Below are 23,716 nucleotides of genomic sequence, written 5' to 3'. Positions count from 1 at the left end.
ATACTCCCTATAGTTGTCTCTAGAGTTGATATAATATCTTCTTTGCCTTTGCTGCAAAAATATTACAATATTACTATTAACTGTCGTCCATAGTTACATTATGTGTCATTATCCAATGTATCATTGTGGTTTTGATTTGCATTTCCTTGAGGACAGATGACGTTGAGCATCTTTTCATGTGGCCATTAGTCATCTTTGGAGAAATGTCTTTTTGTCCTTTGCCCATATTTTAATTAGACTATTTGTCTTATTGAATTGTAAGAGTGTTAAAAGATTTGTATATAGAACATATTTTAATTAGATAAATGATTTCTTGATGGTCTTTGAAATGCAGATGTTTTTAATTTTGAAGATGTCCCGTTTATGTTTTTCCTTTTGTTTCTTGTGCTGTTGGTATCTACAAAACCCTTGTCTAACCCAAGCTCTTGAAGATTTACTCCTGTGTTTTCTTCTGAGTTTTATAGTTTTAGCTTCTACATTTAGGTCTTTGACTTATTTTGAGTTAATTTTTATATATGGTGTTAGTTAAGGATCCAACTCCATTCATTTGCTTGTGAATATCCAGTTGTCCCAGCACCATGTTTTGGAAAGATTTTTCTTTCTCCATTGAATTGTCTTGGCATCTTTAGTTGAAAATCAATTGACTGTAAGTATAGTGGTTTACTTCTGGACTCTCAATTCTGTCCATAAATCTATAAATCTCTTCTTCTCTCTATTATTTTTATTGCCAAAATGATGCAAAATTATCCTAACCGACAGCAAAACTATTAGACATAATCCATCTCAGCTTTGTAAATCTTTCTCAGTTTATGTGATTGACATGCTACATTGCTTAAATTATGTAATTACTGTGCTACTCTCTAGAAATACCTATAAACAATTTAAATGGAAGATGAACCTACAAAAATCGGTACATTTTAATAGAAAATTAACCCAGCAATCCTCTTCACGCATGTGGTGGGTAATAAAGTCACTTCTCTAGGCCTTGAATCGACTCACAGGCATCACAGCTCAGACTGACTGACAACCTTGTCTTGAAGGAATTTAGTCACATTTATTTTACGTTGCAGTTTGCTCTTTAGTTACCAATATCCAGTGAAATGCAGGATTGGTACTTGCTCCGACAAGGCTGGATATTGTGGCAGGAGACTTCACATACCACTGAAATTGTTGAGTGCTATTGTGCGTTGTTGCCTGTTGTGATAACAATGTGTTTTTTGCTTTGTAATTTTATTTTTTCTTCAGCGATATATTAGTGATGTTCCTGTGTAACAAACCATCCCAAAACTTCATCTTAAAGACCCAGTTGTCAATGATGTTGCTCACGAATTTGCAGTTTTGTCAGGGCTTGGTGGGGATGAGTGGCCTCTGCTCACCGGCATCAGGGTCTCGGTGGATGATGCTTCTCCTCTGTCCTCCTGTCAACTCAGGGCTTCTCCATCGTGGTCGTTCCCTATGGTCTTGCCATTGTGGCGGCTTGTGGGTAGTCGGGTCTTGTATGTAGCAACTCAGGACTCCACAGCAAGTGCACCAGGAGCCTGTGGGGGAAGCTGCAGGGTTCTTCCCACCTAGCCATGGAAATCCCGCAGCTTCGGTCCCACTGCATTCAGTTACTTAGAAGTGAGTCACAGGCCAGCTCCAATTCAAGAGTCTGAACACAGGAAGCAGGTTCTACCAAGGTGCCTAACTAGAACTTAGGGTTTCCTCCTGGGGTCTGTAGTTGTATAAATAAAATCATGTTTTCCCTGCAGAGCTACCTTGAAAATTATTTTCTATGTGTTTATGATGCCAAATGTTTACTTGCTTCATTTTCTCCTGAAATATCTCTTTCGTAAAACTGGGATGTGTCATATGCTGAAAAATAGTCATCAGATTAAAAGTGATTGAATAAAAGGAAGTGCTTTTTTTCTTTTTTAATCAACAAGGGGCACTATCCTCAATAAAATTATAGCTCTCATGGAATTATGTAGCAAATAACACAGCGCCAGGTTATGAGGCAGAATTGCTGGAAAGACAAGTAGAAATGGGAAAAACAAGCCATCAAGTCTAGGAGACTTTAGTGTATCTCTCTTGGTCATTACAGCCCAGGTAAACACAAACAGGACTGTAAAGGATCTGATTCCATAAACTTGATCTAGTAGTGGAGAGGGAATTTTCTTTTCTTCAGTCAGATTCCAGTAACAAAGGCAGAATGAGTAGGTGATAAAATTCATCCTCCATTCTTGATAATTCTCAGCAACCTAAAAATAGAAGAAAAACTCTGTAAACTGCTAAAGATATCTACCAGGAACACATGAGGTATCGCATTTAATTGGGAATCATTAGTGACATTTCCATTAAAGTCAGGAGAAAGTCAAGACTGCCCCTGCTGCTGTTTCTCGTCACCCTTGGTCTGCTCATTTTAGTTAGGAACTTTAATCACTTTGAATCATGCTTTATTTTTAGGGCCAACTGAAGAGTACTCTTAGAGCAGGTGCACCAGTGTATCCTCCGGGGCCTTGGGATGGTGACAGGGTCTTAGCCACAGCAGGGCCCTGGGGAGCCAGTGAATGACTTGGCCTGGCCTCCATGCTGATTCTCCTGGGCCTCAAGCAGGAAAACATGGTACTTGATGACCCACATTAGGACAGAAACTTTAGGAAAGAGTTTTTCTTCAGAATCCACTTTCATACTTTCCCATTTGATCTCATACAATTATAGTTTGGTATCCTGGTTAGAAGTCATTAGCAAGTGCTAGCAGGATTAACAGCAGACTTTAGTGTCATGGGTCCCAGCTGTGTTTATCAGCATCCACCTTATTTTTGGACCAGACTGACCGCAGCTGCTTAATCTGCGCACTCTGGGAGCACAGTGTACACTTAAAGAGCTCCAGTCAGGCTACATGCAGGTTTAAATGAAAGTCCTCTGTTCCATTGCAGGGACATTTGCTAATCACAGGGGCTGTTACAGGTTTAGTGACGTGTTCTGCGGTCTGTCTTTCTGGGCTGCCAGCGCTGGATAAAACCACTGTTAAATGCCTTGCCTTCTCTTCTGTTTTCATTGGTCTGTTAGTAGAAAAACAGCAGCAGATCCTCTGTACTGGACGAACTTTTCTAGGTTCTGTTGTAGATGTGATCTTGACGTGTTATTTTCTTTCTGTTACAGATGTTGCTGCCATAGCATGTGGTCGTGAGTTCTTGGTTAATTCAAGCCGTGTGCTCTTGGACACAATATTGCAACTTCTGGGGGACTTGAAACCAGGACAGTGTACCAGACTCAAAGTGTATGGTGTTTACTTTATTCAAGAATGAGTGATTATTTATATGTTATCTATAATATGTGGATTGGGCCTTTTTCATGTAAATTCAGTTAATTTGGCAATAGTTTAAAAAAAAAAAGTAGCTACTAATTACCTAGAGAACTGAGGCACACATTGTCTATTACATATTGTTTTATTAATAGAAAAATAATATAAACAGAGGGAATGTTCTTGTTTTAGAGCTATCAGTGAGTTCCACATACTATCACGTGACACTGCAGTGTTATATGAGTGATCTCAAAATGAACTTAAATTTAGTTCTTTTTAATTAAAAACATTATATAAGTGGACAGATAAATGACTGCAGTCGTAGTGTGATGGCTTTCATAGTAAGGACAGAACCGTGTAAAGTAGCACTTTTTTATTCACTAATTTTTGATATGGCCGCTTCAAAAGGGTCAAATTGAAATGTAAAATTCTTACTACCATGTATGCAAAAACACTTTTGACGCTTTCCTCACCCCTTTGTTTTAGAGCTAAAGAATGAAGGATGGGTGAGATATCTGCCCCATACATTACTTGGACTAAAAAAATCTGAAACTGAAGCTAAAGTTGTGATGGTTTGTCCTGGGGCTGCAGCAGTTTTGTTCATATACGTGCACCAGAGCATCATGTACAGGATGCCGTGGGCACGCAGGGAGGGTCACTGGACCAGATGACCAGGACCAGGGAATGCTTCTGTTACCTGAAGGCAGGTATGGGAGAGCCATGTGTGCAAGGTAGCAACAGGTCCTCCCAGCAGCAGGAACAGCATGTGCAGAGGCACAGGTTTGAGACCTGAAAATGCTCACGGTAGTCCAACGGTTGTTGTCATCATTGTCGACAGAGCCAAACACCTCCGAGCACATGCCATGTGCCTGGCCCTGTTCTTAGCACTTTGCATGTGCTAAATTGTTTGCTCCTCCCAACTGCCCCATTAGGGTAGGTACAGTCTTGTTGGAGGTTTAACAATTTTTAAGATTATATTAGTTTGCCAAGGGGCTGCCTATGCAAAATACCAGAAATGTTTTGACTTTTATAAAGGGCATTTATTTTGGGTAAAAGCCCACAGTTCCCAAGGCCATGAAAAGTCCAACTCAAAGCACCATAAGAGGTACTTTCCCACTCAGGTCATCTGCCACGTGTTGAAGCAAGATGGCGGTGGTCTCTGCCTGGCCTCTGCCCTCCCTCTGGGTGTACGTCTCCCTGAGTTCAGCGGAGGGCAGCCAGGCATAGGGCTTTTCTCTTACTAGGCCTCTTCTCTCAGGCTTGTCCGTTCCACTTTCTTCCCAATTTGAGCTGCAAGCTGTTGGGCAAATGACTTATCTCTTCCCGGAACCTCAGCTCCTTGCCTCTTGTTTCTGTCATGAGGCAGCATCAGATATGGTGGAGCTCTCTCTTTTCCGCTGTCTCCGTTTTTTATCAGACCCAGCAAGAGGGCTAAGACTCAACCTGAGTCACACCTCATTGAGGCATCCAGTTGAAGAGAGTCTCATGCCCACAGGAGTGGACCAGCACACAAACAATCTTTCTCTTTTTGGGATTCATAAAATAATTTCAAACTGCCACATTTATCATTTCATGGAACTAGGTTTGGTTTTATTGATTTTTTTTCTATTATTTTTCTGTTTCTAGTTTCACTGATTTCTGCCCTAATCTTTTAACCTTCCTTCTGCCCTCTTTGGGTCTAATTTGTTCCTTTCTTAATAGTTTCTTAAGGTGTAAGCTAATGTCATTGATTTGAGACCTTCCTTTTTTAAATTATAAATGTTGAAATTAAATGCTATAGTTTTTCTTTAAGCATTACTTTAGTTTCATCCCACAAATTTTGATATATTGTATTTTCATTTTCATTTAGTTCAAAATATTTTCTAATTTTCCTGTAGATTCCCTTTTTGACTTCTGAATTAATTAGGAGTTTATTTGATTTCCAAATGTTTGGGATTTTCCAGATATCTTTCTCTTATTGATTTCTAATTTAATTTCATTGTGATCACAGAACATACTTTGAATTCTTTTGCATTTGTTGAGTTTTTTTAAATGGCCCAGAACAAGGTCTAGCATGGTCAGTGTTCCTTGTGCAATTGGCAGGAACGTATATTCTCGTGTTGGTGGGTAGAGTGTTCTGTAAGTACCAGTTGGGTCAAGTTGGTTTGTACTACTTTTTAGTTCTTCTATACTCTTGCTGATTTCTGCTTGTTCTGTTGATTACTGAGAGGCATGTTGAGATCTCCAAGTATAATTGTGGCTTCTCTACTTTTTTTTGTTTTTTTTTTGAGTTCTATCAGTTTCTACTTCATGGACTTTGAAGTTCTGCTGTTAGGTTTATACACATGTAGGATTGTGATGCTATCCTGTTGGATTGACTTCCTTACCATTGTGAAATAACCCTCTTTATCCCTCATAATTTTCTTTGCTTTGAAGTCTACTTTGATATTAATAAAACCATTCCAGTTTGATTTTGATTAATGTTTGCATGGCATATACTTGTCCATCTCTTTACTTTTAACCTACATGTATCATTATGTATGAAGTGAGTTTCTTGTAGGCAACATATAGTAGGGTCATATTTTTTAGCTACATTCTGCCAAACAGGTTTTTATTTGGTATATTTAGACTGTTTACATTTACTGTAATTATTAATATGCTTGGGTTTGTGTGTCAGCCAGGGTTCTTCAGAGATGTAGAACTGGCTGGATGTCTTGTGTGTGTATGTGTGTGTGTGTGTATGTATATGCATTTATATGTAAATATTAAGAGATTTATTATAGGAACTGACACTCATGACTGTGGGGATTGGCAAGTCCAGATTCTGTGGGACAGGCTGCAAGTTGGGAACTCTGATGAGGTTTGGACGACTTCCCCAGGAGAAGCTGGCTGCCTGAGGTAGAAATGGAAGTTCTTACTGATGGCTGAAATCATCAGTTCTCCTTATAAGGCCCTTAGCTGATAGGAGGAGACTTCTCTCCTTGCTGAAGGCAATCTCCTTAGGAGATTGTAGATATAATCAGCATAGATACAGTCAGCTGACTGATGATTTAAATCCAGGAAATAACCTCACAGAGACTATCAGGCTAGTGCTTGCTTGATCAAACAACTAGACACCATACCCTAGCCAAGTTGACACATGAACTGAACCCATTACAGTCCACCCTTTGTCAATTTGGCACCCATATACATCTACTTAAACTGTGCTTATTCTCCGAATAAAAACAATAGTAGTCACACTTTTGCATAAAATGATTCAGCTGTCCTGTATACAACCAGAAATGCACTAACCTTTTCCTCAAAAGAGGATATAAATCCCTGGGTAATACTCATTCTTAAACTTGATATCCTGTAACTTAACACTGTGACTTAAATACAAATTATGTTATTTGATAAGGGGATAAGATAGGGAAGAAAACCAAAATATTTGCTTTATATATATGTACAAACATGTCCATGTCACCATAAGGAAAAATATCCATAATAAAACAAGGGAAAATACTTATAGCCATTACAGTCCTCGTTTCCACAATTGGTCACGTGGCCGTAGCTTGTATTTATAACTACCCTTTTGTACTACTCATTACATATTATGCTTTACCCTCAGCGAGTACCTCAGCTGGTCGTGGTTCTTTGTCTGGTGTGATGCAAACCTTCATTCCTGAAGTTTCTGGGCCATTGTTAGTTCTGCCTGCATGGGGTTGTTGCAGTTTTCCATTGACTTTAATCAAAGGGTATGGTAGTATTAAGAGATGACCTAGGGTATCTCCTGTATTCAGGCAAACTCTTTTTAACCTCTATTGTGTACGTGCAGTCCTATTTTCCCTCGATAGTCAGGATCAGTCACCCTAGCCAGTACAGTTAATCCCTTTTTTGACTGTTGATTCAGAGGCATGAGGAGCCCAAAGTGGCCAGGTGGCAGTCTTAATTTCCAGTTCAATGGGACTGTTGTGTCTCCTGGTAGAAGTACTCTTCCTTTTAGAACTAAGACCTGTAGACACCACCAGAATTTAAGGTCTTGGGGACAGGGAGCAAATTTTTTTCTAGTGGATCAGTAGAGGTAATAGTGAGTAGTGCTGCTCCCATTTCCACCCCTTGATTCCTGGAGTCATGAATCCTGGCTATGGGAGAAATGTACGATAGAGTGGATGCTGATTTAGAACGTCTACAACCTTCTGGAGATCATTGCTCCAGCCCTGCAAGGTATTTCCATCCAGTTGGTGCTGTAATGGAGTCTTCAACAGGCCTCCACCACTTTGTCAGTTCAGCTGCTATTGGATAATGGGGGAATGTGGTAAGATCCAGTGAATTCCATGAACATGTGCTCATTCCCATACTTTATTTGCTGTGAAGTGGCTTTCTTAATCAGAAGCAATGCTGTGTGGAATACCATGACAGTGAATCAGGCACTCTGTAAGTCCATGGATGGTAGTTTTGGGAGAAGTGTTGCTTTCAGGGAAGGCAAACAATGTGCCTCTTCCAATAAGAACACACTGCTGCCCTTTCCATAATGGAAGTGTCCAGTGTAATCAACCTGCCACCAGGTGACAGGCTGATCACCTCAGTGAATGGTGCCTCAGTGTTAGTCTCTGCTGCTGGCAGATTGGGTATTCAGCAGTAGCTGTAGTCCAGTCAGCCTCAGTGAGTGGAAGTCCAATTTGTTGTACGCATGTGTAACCTCCATCCTTACCACCGTGGCTACCTTTCTTCATGAGCCCATTGTGCAATGACAGGAGGATTGAGGAAGGATGCCCGCTGATATCCACAGAACTTGTCATCCTATCCACTGATTATTAAACTCCTTTTCTGTTGAAGTCACCCTTTAGTGAAAATTCACATGGGACACAAATATCTTCATGTTTTTCACCCATTCAGAAGGTCTAGCCACCTACCTATCGCTAAGAACTCTTTGTCACTAGTTTTCTAATCATGTTCCTTCCAAGTCCTGACCATCAAGCCAAACCATTGGCCACAGCCATGTCTCCTTCTAGGCAGAATGAATCATCAGGTGCACTGCTCAGAGTTCTGCCTGCTGGGAGGATTTCCATCCACAACTGTCCTTAAGGGATGGTTCAGAAAGGGGCTTTGTGCAGCAGCTATCTACTTTCAGATGGTTTCGTATTTTATTCAGAACTGTCTGTAAACTTGGCCCAAGTTTCCTCTTTCTCAGTCATTTGATTGTAGGGAACTCCCCAAGAGGCCATTGCTGTGGGCTGGGAAAGAGAAGGTAACATGGCAGGGGTGAGGCTGTGAGCATTTGGGCCACTTCCTCCTGTAACTTACTTGTGCCTTCTGGGCCTGCTTGAGTCCTATCTTGTATATACCACTTCTTCTTTATGCTGGAGTGCTGCTGTGCACGCCCAACTTTATGGCTTGCTGGGTCAGATGACACCCAGTTCATGATAGGCAACTCGGGTATCATGATAATGTTGATGGCCCATGGTTAAGCATTTAGTCTATACAAGGCCCAATAGACCAAAAGCTTTGTATTTATCTTCAGAGGATGGCAAGGGTTTGCTCCAAAATCCCAAGGGTCTGCACTGTGATCTTCTGTAAGGGCTTGCCAGTAGCTCCAGATGATATCTTTACTTGCCACTGACACTTCCAGCACCATCAGATCTGTTAGATGGTATGGCCCAGGGAGCCTGGACCTGTTGCAGAGCCTCCTCTTATTCTGGTCCCCACTTATAACTGCAGCTTTTTGTGTCACTTGGTAAATGGGCTGGAGTAGCACACCCATATGAAGAATATGTTGCCTCCAATATATAAAGAGGCCAACTAGGCATTGTGCTTCATTTTTTTGGCTATAGTACAGGTCAGGCACAACACCTTATCCTTCATCTTAGAAGGGATATCGTGATGTGCCCCATGTCACTGGACACCTAGAAAGTTCACTGAAGTGGAAGTCCCCTTCATTTTTGTTGTATTTATATCCCATCCTCTAACACTCAGATGCCTTACCAATAAGTCTGGGGTAGTTGCTACTTCTTGCTTACTTGGTCCAGTCAGCATAATGTCATCAATGTAATGGGCCAGTGTGATGTTTCGTGGTAGGGAAAGGTGAACAATGTTCATGCAGACTAGATTATGACTTAGGCCTGGGGAGTTTGGCCGGACAGTGAAGTATACTGCTGACCTTGCCATCTGAAAGCAAACTGCTTCTGGTGGGCTTTACTAACTGGTATTGAGAAAAAAGCCTTTGCCAGCTCTAAAGCTATTTACCAGGGTCTAGGGGATTTGCTGATTTGCTCAGTGTTACCACTTCTGAAACAGAAGCAGCATTTGGAGTTACCAACTGGTTAAGTTTATGATAATCCGCTGTCATCTTCCAAGATCCATCTGTTTTCTGCACAGACCAAATAGAAGGGTTGAATGGAGATGTGGTAGAAATCACCACATCTGAATCAAACCTGAATCCTTCAAGTGTTCATGGTAGTATTGATTTCAGTTCAAAACCAGTGTCTCATAATCCCAGAAATATCTGATTATTTCCTTTTCCCCAGGGCACAATCACCCTGATAAATGTTGTAGGTCCCTTTGGGGAAGGCTGGGAGGAAGATTAATAGTATAAACTTTTAGCAGTATAGTAGGGTTCTTCTGAAACCAAAAGAACCCATCCTTCCTTTCATTAAAGGGGCTCTGGGTCTGTAAACTACCTTATGTTTGAGCATTGATTAAGGGACCATGCCTTTCTGTTTTTGTGATTCAAGTTAGACTTTTGTTCACTTGACCTAGAATCCTCTGCTCATATAGATCAGTTAAAGAGTTTAGCAGACTGCCTGTCTGTTTTACTTCTAGGTACTCCATGATCTTCTAGCCAATGCCATAGGTCTCTAAAGTTGGACTTCTCTGATTACATCTTTTAGTGTGCTGTCCCTTACCGTAGCTATGCCCACTTTGTCTTTGTTGATTAAATGCTGTAATTTTGGCTTCTGCCAACTGAGGATTGGCATCCCCATTGTGTTTAAGGATCTAAGTTCAATGAAGTTACCAAAGTAATAGCTGACCTACAGAGAAGAGCAGCCATAGAGCTCTTCAGGGATGATGGACTTAGTCTTTCTGATATGTTCCTCATAGTCCTGGTGATTGGTTTGTCCTCTGGACATTCTTGGCCTGGCTGAGCCGTTCTTACATGATAGATGCATGCTAACGGCCAATCTTTCTAAACCTTTGGGTCCCCTCATTTACAGAGTACCAGGGAGCTAATGCATTTTCACGCTCAGGTCATGTTGGCCGTCTTGTGACCTGTGTTTCAGCCAGCCACCCGAACAAACCATTAGAGCCTTTTCTAGCCCCTTGAACTACAGCATTGAATCCAGAGTCTCTCCTTATGCACCCATATCAATCATTTCAGCCTGATCCAATTGTACCTCACCTTTTGGGGCCTGTTGGGACTTCAGTCTATTTATAGTTATGGAAGAAAAGAGAGGTGGTGGGGGTGCAGTATGAGAAGATTCAGCCAACTCTCTCCAAGTGTTCCATTGCAGTTTCATCTGGCTAAATAGCATTAACCTCTTCAGACAGAGGTGTGAGGGCTGTTTCCTCAGGGGAGGTGGTTATAAGTTTATCAGGCACAGCAGGGTTAATCTCTTTAGGTAACAATGGGTTGGTTGTTTCTTCTGGGCAGACGAAGACAGATTTATCTGGGAAGGACTCAGCAGAATCCGGTTTCATGTCCCACCATCATCATTACCAGTCCTTATGTCCCCATTCCAATTTTCAGGATCCTGTTCAGTCCAGACAATGCACTCAGCAAGGCTGAGAATTCAGCGTGCATTGTAATTCACCCACGCTCACAGTGAGACTCTGGGTTTTAGAAATCTCAAATCTGTGGCTACAAGAAATAAAGAGTTTCTTTCAGAGCACACATAGAAACTTTCATGTCCTTCATGTGGTGCTTGAATTGGGAATTTGAAGCCTTTAGCTCATCCCCCCTTCTTTAAAAAAAAATTTTTTTTTAAACAACTGTATCCAGCATATTTAGGAAGAACCAGGCAACATTATTTAACTCTACAAAATTTCTTAGGGTGTCAAATACACTGTCACTCATATCCTTGTCTCTTAATAAGCACTGGAGGAACAGTAACCAATAGTGGTATTTTGTGTATTCAAGTTGCCATTTAATGTCATGGACTATCAGTGCATCTGAATCATTGGAAATTGAGTCAGTGCCTTTTAATCTAATCAAGTGAGAGAACCAATTCCCCAAACCAACTCAGAAATATTATCCTCAAGATTCTATTTCTTGAGTACCACTTCTGTTACCAAAATCTGTATTAGGGTTCTCCAGAGAAAATGAACAGCAGGATATATTTACATGTATGTATATATTTAAATATTAAGAAATTTATTATAGGAATTGGCTGATGCAACTGGAGTGGGTGACAAGCCTGAATGCCAGAGGCTGGCAGTGTTTTGGCCAATGTAATTTTCTTGAGAACTCTGGGTCCCCTGTTGAAATCACAAGGATTCACTCCACTCCAGAGAAGCCAAATCTCTTTTATGTTTTGATTTCTGTTGAGATGGCTGAGGGACAACCCACTTCAGCTTCATAGGGCTCTCTCTCTTGATGGGAAATGACTTTGAGGCACACCCTTAGTCTTCTTTGACTTACATGCTGACCATCTGATCTTGCAAGACTTCGGCCAAAGGTGCCCAGCCACGGCCACACTCAGCCTTGGCCCTCTGCGTGCTGAGGCGGCCAGTCCTGAATTAGGGCATCTTTTGCAACTGGAACAGCTGAGAATTTGCCAGGCAGCCCCTTCCACATGTTGTTTGGGAATCTCCAAGTTCATTGCTTTCAAGTTTTGTTTTCCACATATCTGCAGAACACACTTGCTAGCAAGCATCCTCTCCATGACACACCAAGGCCTCCCTTCCTGTCTCCACTAACGTTTCTCACTGCCTTCTGAGTTCTACTCTGTCTGTTCATGGTGATTTAAACCTTTTCTGAGCTAACCTAGGATTTCTCTGTAATGCTCCTCACTTTTTATTTTTTTTTAAGATTTATTTATTTAATTTCCCCCCCCCTCCCCCGGTTGTCTGTTCTCTATGTCTATTTGCTGCGTCTTGTTTCTCTGTCCGCTTCTGTTGTCGTCAGCGGCACGGGAAGTGTGGGCGGCGCCATTCCTGGGCAGGCTGCACTTTCTTTCGTGCTGGGCGGCTCTCCTTATGGGCGCACTCCTTGCGCGTGGGGCTCCCCTACGCGGGGTGCGTGGCACGGCACACCTTGCACGCATCAGTGCTGCGCATGGGCCAGCTCCACACGGGTCAAGGAGGCCCGGGCCTTGAACCGCGGACCTCCCATGTGGTAGACGGACGCCCTAACCACTGGGCCAAGTCCGTTTCCCAGACTCACTTTCTTTAACATTAAGTGTGTTTAACGTCAAGAGATCGACCAACAGTAGGTTTAAGGCAGTGTAGGTTTCCTCCATTGTGCTTCTCCCAGTTCTTCCAGCCTCTGCCCATTGCCTGATTCCAAAGCCTCTTCCACATTCTAGGTATTTGTTATAGCAACATCCCACTCAGGTACGAACTTCTCTTTGTTCTCTATTGCTGTGTAACAAACTACCACAAACTTATTAGCTTGAAACCCTAACCGTTGCCTCTCAGTGTGGAAGGTCAGAGGTCCTGGCGAGCTTTGCTGGATTCTCTAGTTCAGGGTCTCACAAGGCCAGAATCAAGGTGTTAGCTGGGTTTGGGCTTTTATCTAGAGATCCTGGGAAGAATCTGCTTCCAGGTGCTTTTAGGTTGCTCTCAGAATCCAGTTCCTTAGTTTGTAGAACTGAGGTTCTGGTCTCCTTGCCGGCCGCCAGCCAGGGTCACTTGCACTTGTTTGTCACATGGTCCACTCTGGCTTCAGTCCAGTGCCTGCTCAGAGAGTTGTCCTCCAGCTTGAATGTTCAGGCTCCTGCTTCTGTTACCAGCCAGAGGAAGCACTTGGCTTTGACAGGGTCCTGCCTCATCACCTTGCTGGCTGGTGACCTCAGGTACGCCTGCAGACTCCCTTTTGCCACGTAACGTAAGGTACTCTGGGCATGATACCTCATATTGACAGTCCTGGGGATTAGGGCAGGAAATCTTAGGGTCCATTTTAGGAATCTGGCTACCATACCATCCATTTCAAGAGAGTTTGCTTTTTACTTTTTGGACTACTATAATAGTTGCTTTAAAGTCTTTGTCAGATACTTATACCATCTGTGTCATCTTGGCTTTGGCATCTTGTGGTTATCTATTCCCATGTAGGTTGAAGTTTTTCTTTTTTTGTATGCTGAGTAATTATGGATTGATCCTGGACATTTTGAATATTGTGTTATAGGTTTAAATCTTCTAGAAAACACTGATATTTTTGTTGGAGCAGGCAGTCAACCTGAGTGGGTTCAGATGGCAGTTCTGTCCAGCCCTCTCTGTTTGTGGTGTCAGTGCCAGCCCAATTTCCAGAAGCCTTTGCTATTTGGATCCATCCCTCACAAGTGCCACTTGTCTGACACCTGGATGATACTCGGCGTCCTTGTGCAGTTCCCAGAGTCTTTGGTTTGTTTTCAGATCTGACCCAAATGTGTTCTGGGATGAGGCCCGGAGTTTACTAACCGCTCTTGGGGTCACGTTCCTGAGCTCTTGACCCTCCCCAATGCCCTGTGACCTTCTGGTTCCCTAGGCCTCCACCCCCTGGGGCCGAGCAGCCGCAGCTGAGAGGACCACAGCCCACAGAGACCTCGGGGGCGCCACCTCCTGGGGCTGCCGCTGCCACTGCAGTCGCTCCTGGGGACCCCTTGCCCACTCCTCGCCGTGCCAGTGCCCACTCTGCCTTGGGGCCAGGCCAGGGCGCTGGAGGGAAAAGGTGGTGAACTTGGAACTCGGCCCTCCTGCGGTGGGGTGCTTCTCAGGGCCCTCACCAGCTGCCTCGGGCATCGTCCAGGTTTCGAAGCGGCATCACCCCATCTTTTCTGGAACCGGATTCTCCAGTCTGCTTTTTTAAATTTAAATTTAAATTAAATTTAATTTTTTATCTTTCTTTTTTTGAAGATACATAGATCACACAGAATGTTACATTAAAAAATATAAGAGGTTCCCGTATACCCCCCCCCACAAACCCCCTGCTCCTCCCACATCAACAACTTCTTTCATTAGTGTGGTACATTCATTGCATTTGATAAACACATTTTGGAGCACTGCTCCACAGTATAGATTATAGTTTACATATCCATTCCATTCAGTGGGTTTATGGCAGTATATATAATGTCCTGCATCTGTCCCTGCAGTATCATTCAGGACAATTCCAAGTCCCGAAAATGCCCCATATCACACCTCTCTTTTGCTCTCCCTGCCTTCAGCAATTCCTGTGGCCACTGTCTCCACATCAATGATATAATTTCTTCCATTGCTAGAGTCACAATAATTCTATTGTAGAATACCAGTAAATCCATTCTAATCCATATTTTATTCCTCCCTCCTGAGGACCCTGGGATGGTGATGTCCATTCCACCTCTAAATCAAGAGGGGGCTTAGATCCCACGTGGCTCTTGGATGGGATTTTCCTGCTTGCAGTTATAGACTCTCGGTTCCCTGGTGTGGTGGTTGGCCATCCTCACCTCCCCATCAGCTGACCTGGGTAAGCCCAATGAACCAGAGAGTAGGAGTTGCAACTCTGCTGAAGCTCAGGGCCCAGCTGGCACATGGACAGCCCAGAGATTGAAGTCTCCTGAGCATACACCAACCCCAGTGCCAACCACAGTTCAGTAAAAGTGACAGAAGAGGTGTGTGTAGAGAGGTCACACCTGAATCCAACTCCATCACATTCGGGAGCACAAATTCCAAAGTAGGCCCCACTGGCAGGGCACTGAACTGCAGAGCCATTCTCCAGTCTGCTTTTGATGCTTTTTACTAACAATTACATGCACATGAGCAATATGTGTAAATAACGTCTCATTTTGCATGCGTTTTTTACAAATTGTTATGGATCTAGTTAATTCCTCTTAACTATCTCACATCAAAAAAGATGTGACTGATGGGCATTTAGGTGGTTGTCTATTTTTCTTGTAGAAATATGTTGCAGTGAACATGCTTGGCACATCTCTTCTTGCTGACCAGTGTGGGGTTCCTGTAGGCTTCTCACTAGAAATGCAGTATTTGAGGAGTCGGGTGTGTGTGTGTTTCCAGCTCTCCAAGAGTCTGCCAGATAGGTCCTGAGAGTGGACACTGCACCTGGGCGGCCTCAGCGTTTGGGGCTCCCCACCTGTCCTCAGCTCTTCACTAGGAGACGTTTAAGTTTTCCCTCCTTGCTTGGGGGGAAAGTGTTGTGTTTTCACTTGTGTTTCTCTGGTGGTCTGTGAGGTCGACCTACTGTCCACTGCCCGTTGTGGCTGTCTGTTTCTTAACCACTTGCTGTCGTTCTTTATGTGCTCTGGACATGAATCCATTATCTCCTGCGTCCATGTCTGTACAAGGCTAGTGTTTCCGGGTTCAGCGAGCTCCTCATCAAGTGCCAAGGCCTGTGTGGGCTGTCGGGGACCTGGGCTCTTTGCCTCCCACTCTGTGGAGTGCAGGGGTGCCGTGGGAGGTGAGCCTGCAGGGTTCAGCTGAGCCACTGTCACACCCCGGGGAATTGCCTCGGGGTCCTTGGCTTGCTTTCTTGGCAGTCTTCCAGGAGACCTGGTGCCGAGGCTGTGTGCAGCTCTAGCCTCTGGCACCAGTGGGGAGGCCGGCCTGTGCCTCCCCTCCCCTCCCTGTCGCCTTGATCTGCCTTCTCCTGCATGCCCCGGGTCTCTTCTCTGCTCCACCTCACAGCTCTTTTCGGTAACCTCTCGCAGCCTGGAGGCCTCTGGAACCAGGCCTGCCTTGTCTTCTGAATGAGCTGCCCCGTCCTCAGGGCCTCTCCACGTCCAGGAGCAGCCTGTCTCTCTGGGACTGGGCTTCCGTCTCCATCACGATCAGAGGCAGTGCTCCTTTTCAGCAGCTTGGGGCTCAGGCCCAGGGATAGGGGAGTTTGCCTTCTCCTCCTGCCTGGTTTTTGAGACTGGTTTCTCTTCCACCTCATTTCAGAATCCCTAAAACCCATTATGTCCCCGTCCCCGACTCTCAGTGCTATTGCTTACTGACCCCTGCTCCCCAAGTGCAGACTTGTCGTGTTCTCTCGCCCATGTCCGTTGTCTGGGGTGCCGTGAAGACCTTGGGGAATGACCCACTCAGCAGGACTTGCAGGGCTGCTGGCCTTCCTCTGCTCAGAGGTTCGTGCCCTGGTCACTCGAGCCGCAGCCCCTCTTGGAGCCCTGTCCTGGGCTTTGTTGTCGTAGCTTGTTCAGCCTCGAAGTCGTAGACACCATCCCACCTCTCAGACCATACCGTTCTTACTCCCTCTTTCTCACCATTACCCCTTTAAACTTGCTGAGACCTCCAGCCCCCCAGACTTCTCTTTCCCCCTAATTATGCCACTGCTCGCTTCCTGGCTTCCCCTTCCTTATGAGCTCACCAGGACCCCACGGTGGGTCACGCCAGCAGCCTGGGCCCCCTGATCCCCATTTCCCAATGCTGCCAAACCTGGACCAGTGTGGCCCTCTGCCTTTTCTTTCTTGGGGGAGGCTGCTGCTCACTGAGGCCTGGGGGGAGAGTTACCAAAGGCACCAAGCCCCCGGCTTCCTCCTGCCCTGGTCCTGAGCAGCCCTGACATGCTTTTCTGTGTCCTCATTCCCTTCCTGCATTTGTTTCCACAGTGGTCAGTGAGATGCACAGCCCCCTCCTTGTAGCCCTGACCACTGAGCTCCTCTTCCTGCTCCCTGCAGACTGGAGGCCCAGCTGGGGCTTGCCTGCCTGCTGCCAGAGGGCTGAGCCTGGAGTGCTGCGTTTCCTCACAGGCATCAGCGCGCTTCTCGACAGCCACGCCCACCCTCACTTGCTCCTCCCAGAGTCAGGAGAACATGTGGCCTTTGGGGATTTTTTTCTTTTTGTGTGAACACTCCATCCCTTCTGCTTTGGATTAGCTGTCCTCTGGGATTTTGCTCATTTAGTGCTTCTTGCTTTCATGTGACCCAACCTGCGGATCAGTCGAACCAAGACCTGAGGGAGGGAGCGGGAATGAAAGGGACAAGAGACACAAAGAATGGAAACAAGACAGGATTCTGATCAAGTCTCGTTTCTTGAGGGTCAATCAGGGGTATTTATAGTAGGAATGAATGAGGTTTCGCGCCACAGATCTGATTGGTCCACGTCACGAAGTCTTTTCACGGACGTTTCAAAACAACCTTCTGCGGATGCGCAAGGCAGGAAAGACTTTCCCGCTCTTTAGGGAGTGCCCAATCGGAGCCCGGGGGGAGAGGCGTGAGAATAGAAACTCAGTTACTTTAGCCAGGGTGGGGAAACGGAAACTTAACCAGGTAAGTATCTAAAAATAGCGCTTAGTAACAAGATGGCCAATACAACACCAGTGCCAGAGGCAACTTCCCACATCCATATACTTTCACGTTTTCCCTCTCACCTGGCTCCTTGTTCTGCCCTCTCTCTTAGTTGTGCTGTGAGAGCCCTTCAGCAGGGCACTGGGGTCTACTGCAGACTGTTTGCCAGCTTGGCTAGAGTTTGGGTGGCCTTGGATTTACTAGGACATGACACACTTTCCCGCAATGGAGGTCAGGCTAACGTGCACTGCTCCTTTTGCTTCTCCTGGAGACCCTCATGGGCTCTGTGGGTCAGTGGTCTTAAACAGACTTAATTCTCTTTGGTGCCCGGTGCCATCTTTTTGGCGGTCAGCACCCATATTCTACTGGGACCTTGCTGTGACTCTGCTTCTCTGAGTTCTTTCAGTATCATGGCCTGTTACCTCATAGAATTTCTGGCCAGTGCAGTTTCTGCTATGTTTTGGAAGCCCTTCTTTTTATTTCTCCAAATCTAGATACATTCAGCTGCTGACAGCCAGACCCCCCATGGACCCTGGCGTGGCCCTCATGGTGCTCTGTGCTGCCAGCAGGCTGTTCCCCAAAGTGGCGTCAGCATCCAGGCTGCTAGGAGGTGCCCCTCACCTGCACAGCCAGCGCTTGCTGTTACCTGGTGTCTGCTGCACGTGACCGTGTGACAGAATCACATACAGTGCAGGCCAGCCCTGGGCTGGGCTCCCAGCAGCACAGACATGCTGCTGGGCCCTGTCTCCTCTCTCCATGCATCTCTACTCAGGCATCTGGAAATCTCCACTGGCACACCGCTCACCCGTCGCCTCCCCTCTGGCCACTCACCACCCAGCTGCACGTGCATGCTGGCACAGGCAGGTCCTGGACTGTGGCTGGAACAGCCACACTCTGACCTTGTGCTGGCAGCAAGCAGGTAGTGCCCACCTGGCAGAGTGGGTGTGGCCGCCCAAGGGTGTGGCTCCCCGTGTGGCTGGTTTTTCGCGGTTGCTGTCACGTGACATGGGTATTTTCCTTCTCCTTGACACTTGTAAGAACTAGACATTCAAAGTTTATGTTTCACACTGGAGATCACGTTCAAGAGTTACTTCCAGCCTTGTTTTTTTTTCCTTTTTTTTGTACTTAAGTTTCTCATTGGGGCCAGGTTTCCTTTTCCCTTTCCTTTTCCTTATTGCCTGTGCTTTGTTATGATTTTACCATTCCTTAGTGAGCAGGCCATGAGAGCTCTTGTAACCTCTTGTTCTAATGCTCCCTAGGGTCAATGGATAGGCCAGTGTTGGGGTCAGACCAGCTGGAGGTGTCAGTGCATGGGGGGTTGGAGCCCGGAGTCACAGGTGGCTCTTTAAGCAGAGAAGGCTGCAGGGAGGCTTACACGGCTCTGAACAACTAGATGGTTCTCAGCACGACGCTCTCCTGAGGTGGCGTTGGGTGCATCTCCGTGAGGGGACCGTGCTTGCCCTGTGTGTAGACACGAGGCACTTCACTGTGCGTGGCGGGCGTGCTCAGGTGGGGCAGGAAGAGGGAGCAGCGTGTCTGTCTGTAGTCCAGGCATGTTGCTGTGGGCGGGGACTCACAGAGATGACTCTCGACTTTGGGGTATACTTGGGACCTGCTCCTTGAGGTTACTATTGATTTGTCCTTGACTTGGAGGACTGCACTAGTTGTCATCATTAGGATTTAGCAGTGAAAGTTCCTGTTCAAGAAATTGTCCCAGGTCCCCAGTTCAATTGATTGCAGAACCAATTAGTGAGCTCTGCAGGAAAACCAGTTAATACTTTGTGAGGCAGACTGGCATTATTAAACTTTATCACCTCTTTATTGAACAGACTTGTCCCTGAATGACTTTGGCTTCATCTACAGTCTAATCATTCGTGAGTGATTCATCATCATTGTCGGGATTAGCAGGCTAATTTGTCCTGCAAACTCCTGTCTTTCAAAGAGAGAAATTTCCTAGGACAGGCAGAACTCAGAGTGCAGTTTTTGAAGATGATTCCAGAAAAGTTTCCATGAAACTTTATTAAGACACTGGCAACTTTACTTATTAATTTATAGAACTACCTTAGGGAAATAAGCTTGAAGAGGAAACTGTAAGAGCACCCATCCTGTGGGATCTGACCGGTCACTGCTTTCTCTCACCCACCCAGTGGGCACCTGGATGGCGCTGGCTGTGCTTCTTCAACTCTGTATTCCCAAGGCCCACGCCCTAGAAGGGGCTCAGTAAATGCTGTTTTTTTTTAAAGATTTATTTTTATTTATTCCTCCCCCACTTACTGCCTGCGCTCGCTGTTTGCTCTCTGTGTCCATTTGCTGTGCGTTCTTCTGTGTCTGCTTGTCTTTTCTTTAGGAGGCACTGGGCACTGATCCTGGCACCCCTAACGTGGGAGAGAGGCGCTCAGTTATTTAAGCCACCTCAGCTCCCTGGTCTCTGCGTCTCTCACTGTCTTTCCTCTGTGTCTCCCGCTGTTGCATCATCTTGCTGCACTAGCTCTCTGCGGTGCAGGCCATCAGCGTTCCGTGGCGCGGGCTAGCTTGCCTTCACCAGGAGGCCCTGGGATGGAAGCTGGGGTCTCCCATGTGGTAGACGGGAGCCCATTCACTTGAGCCACATTCGCTTCCCAGTAAATGCTGTTAAACTGACTGGATGAATTGCAAATAATTATTTCTGAACACCTTGTTTGTTAAAAATCATACAGAATTTTATCATGCATTTGAGTAACCTGACATCTTCACATAAGGACCAGCTTAATGCCAACTGAAAAGAAATCTTCAAGTACGATTGGGTTTCTCAATTGTTTCTATACTAGTCAGCCAAAGGGGTGCTGATACAAAGTACCAAAATCTGTTGGTTTTTATAAAGAATATTTACTTGGGGTAAAAGCTTACAGGTACAAGGCCCAAGGAGTTCAATTCAAGGTGACTTTCTCACCAAACCCTGTTGCCTTGTGTTGAAGCAAGATGGTGGGCTACATCTGCGAGGGTCCAGCCTTCCTCTTCCCTCTTAGGGCTCCATGGGTCCAGCTTCTTCCAGTCTCAGCTATAGGCGGGTGTAGGGTGTGTTTCTCTTCCCAGGGCTCATTTCTTCCCAGGCTCAGCGGCTCTGGTCTCCTCACAAGGTCGGCTGTGGGCTATCAGGTGAATGGCTCATCTCTTCCTGGGGCCTCTGCCTGTCTATGGAGCTGTCTCCCTTTCTCTGTGTATCTACTTCTGTGTTCTTGACCGAGGGTCCATTTATATATATAGCCCACCAAGGGGTGTGGGAACACAACCATACACACCCTAATGACGTGCTCAAATCAAAGGCCTTTATTTAATCAAGTAAATGTAAGACCTTTGAATTAAAATCAAAGGGCATCATGCCCAGAGGAACAGACCAGTTTACAAACATAATCAATGATCTCTTTTTGGTGTTCATAATAATATCAAACTGCCACTGTTTCCAATAAAAACTTTAGTAATCCTAATTAGGAAAGTTATAATTAAGGATATAACATAGTTTACAACGTGGGTTAACAGTTAAATGTCTTGAAGAGGGAAGTACTTCTTGAAGACAAATCCTAGGTGATGTTCAAATTGCTTGGGTTAGAGTCTTCATTATTTCCAGATATTAACACAAGTCAGCAAAGTTTCTAAAATCCCTAGTACATTGGGGTCTGTGAATGAATATGAATCATTTTCCAGGCGTTAGAGCTTTCTGCCACAACAGGCGCATCATCCAGTGAATTCACCTGGCCCTGAGTTACAGATGGTGGATGGTGCTGTGAGCATGAGCTCCCCTCTCCTAGCTTCACCATTTTATGTACATTTCAAAACCCTTTAGCTAAGTAACCTGCTTATTTAGGACTTTCCGTAAGAGAAAGGCAAATAACCTAATACAAAATTGGGCGGAAGAGGTAAGCCGGCAGTTCACAGAAGCAGCACACTGACAAGCTTCATGAATGCTGGAAAGGTTCTCTAACTCAGTTGTAATTGGGGAAATGCAAATTACACCAGAGCCTGACAGTTCCAAGCTTTGCAGAGGCCACAGAGCAAAGGTGAAGCAGACACTTGTACTCTGCTGGTGTGGGGTGAACGGAGACACCTGGGCAGCGGCCACTGAGGCCTGAGGACAAGCCCCGCGACAAGCCGTGCACAGGCCCCGAGCCAAGCCGATCGCTTCTTTTTATTTATTTATTTTTAAAAATGTATTTAATTTTAATTTTGTTTTATTTGTAGAAGAAGCTTTAGATAACATAAATGTTACCTCAGAAATACAGGGAATTCCCTTATACTCCACCCCCTCCTCCTCCCACACTTTCCCATATTAACAACATCTTTCATTAGTGTGATACATTTGTTACAGTTGAAGAGCACATACTGAAGCATTGTACTAACCAAGGACTACAATTTACATTATAGTTTACACTTTGTCCCACACAATTTTACCATGCAGGACAATTCCCATGTCCGCAAAATGCCCTTATATAACACCTATTCTTCCCTCTCCCTCCCCTCAGAACCTCTGTTGGCCACTGCCTTTTTATCAAAGATAAAAATTCTTCCATTGCTAGAAAAATACTAAGTCTACTTTAATCCATGGTTGTATTCACCCCTTTTGGCTTAGAGAGGGGCCACATTTGAGCAAAAAGAACGCTTTCAGGAGGTAACTTTTAGGCAATATATAAAACTAGGCTAAATTTCAGTTTCACTGGAAAAGGTTCAGAAGTAAACCATCAATGCCTGGTATAATGTAATGGTCTGTTCTCCTTTGCTAGGCACCGCCTGTGTACTTGGGGGATCCTCGCTGCTCTATTAGGGAATGTGGGAGGACTTCTCAGGATGGGAGCTCAGTATTCTTTTGGTTGTTGTGTGGGTCTCTCCCTGCTTGAGCATGTTCATGTGCCACGGAGGCATGCCCCAGGTGTGCCCCGTCACCGACACCTGCCCCAGGGATCCTCCCCTGCCACTGTTAGCTTTTATGGACAGTGACAGTTTCTTCTGTATGTTCCCCAGGATTTTATTTTTTTAGCTTTATCTTCAGAGAAGCCTTAGGATATGTAACAGTTGTATAGAAGTTATAGGGGATTCCCGTATACCCCAGCCCCTCCCCCTCTCCCACTCTCCCCCATTAATAACATTTTATATGTGTATGGTACATTTGTTACAAGTGATGTACAAATTTTGAAGCATTGCTACTAACCATGGCCAAGGGTTCACACTATGGTTTTACATTTTTGCCTGTACATTTTTATAGGTTTTGACAAAATTTAAAATGGCCTGTATCCATCACTGTAAGAACAATACCCTGAAAATGCCCTATGTTCTATCTATTCTATTCTTCCTTCCGCCTTCCCTTGGAACCTATGATAACCACTAAGTTTCAGTTTTTGGAGAATAAGGTTCATAGTTGCATGCAGTAGTATTGAGGGCTTGACATATTGGTCTGTTTTCTTTCATTAGGCACTGCCTGTCTTCTTGAGGGATTCTTGTCCCTCTAATTGAGAACATAGGAGGACTCCCCAGGATGAGCATTTAATATTTTCTTGTTTATTGTGTGGGTGTCCTGCTGAGATAACACGCTATGACTAGACAAGCACTTTCATAATCCATAGAGGAATGCCCCAGGGGCACCCTATCCCCATGTCATCTCAGCCCTGACACCCTGCACTAGTAATCCTCCCCGCCTATATTTGTATTTTTAACCATAGACCTGCAAATCCCCTGCATTCAGTGTTCCTTCCTCCAACCCTCCCTCCATTTCCATGGTGTATTAGTCAGGGTTCTCTAGAGAAACAGAATCAACAAGAGATATCTGTCAATACTGTGTCATTCTATAAGAGTCTCTCACTCAGCTGTGGGGATGCACAAGTCCAGGTTCTGCAGGCAGGTGCAACCAGGGGCTGCAATGAAAGTCCAGGGAAGGTTCTTGACGGGAGATGTTGGCTGTCCAAAGACGAGCTGGGGAATTCTCTCTTCATGCTGGAATCACTTCCCCTTTTCAGGCATTCGACTGATGGGGTTAAGCATCACTCACTGCTGATGGCAATCTCCCTGACTGATGTAATTATAACCTGCTATCTATGAT

At 45.0% G+C, this 23,716-nt stretch overlaps 1 protein-coding gene across 4 annotated transcripts in view; it reads left to right on the top strand.

The window, feature by feature from the left end:
- HSF2BP (heat shock transcription factor 2 binding protein) overlaps positions 1-23,716 on the top strand; it is a 200,600-nt gene that overhangs the window by 73,690 nt on the left and 103,194 nt on the right. For all 4 annotated transcript variants that reach the window (XM_071214990.1, XM_012518311.4, XM_058296303.1 and 1 more), the window contains exon 7: positions 3,145-3,262. In XM_071214990.1, the coding sequence (XP_071071091.1) occupies positions 3,145-3,262 (118 nt within the window). The remainder of the gene's footprint in view (positions 1-3,144; positions 3,263-23,716) is intronic.

This window comes from Dasypus novemcinctus, chromosome 4 (assembly GCF_030445035.2).
Source record: "Dasypus novemcinctus isolate mDasNov1 chromosome 4, mDasNov1.1.hap2, whole genome shotgun sequence".
NCBI classification, from domain to species: domain Eukaryota; kingdom Metazoa; phylum Chordata; class Mammalia; order Cingulata; family Dasypodidae; genus Dasypus; species Dasypus novemcinctus.
The sequence above is the reverse complement of the archived record's forward strand: the minus strand, read 5'-3'. Positions and strand labels throughout refer to the sequence as shown.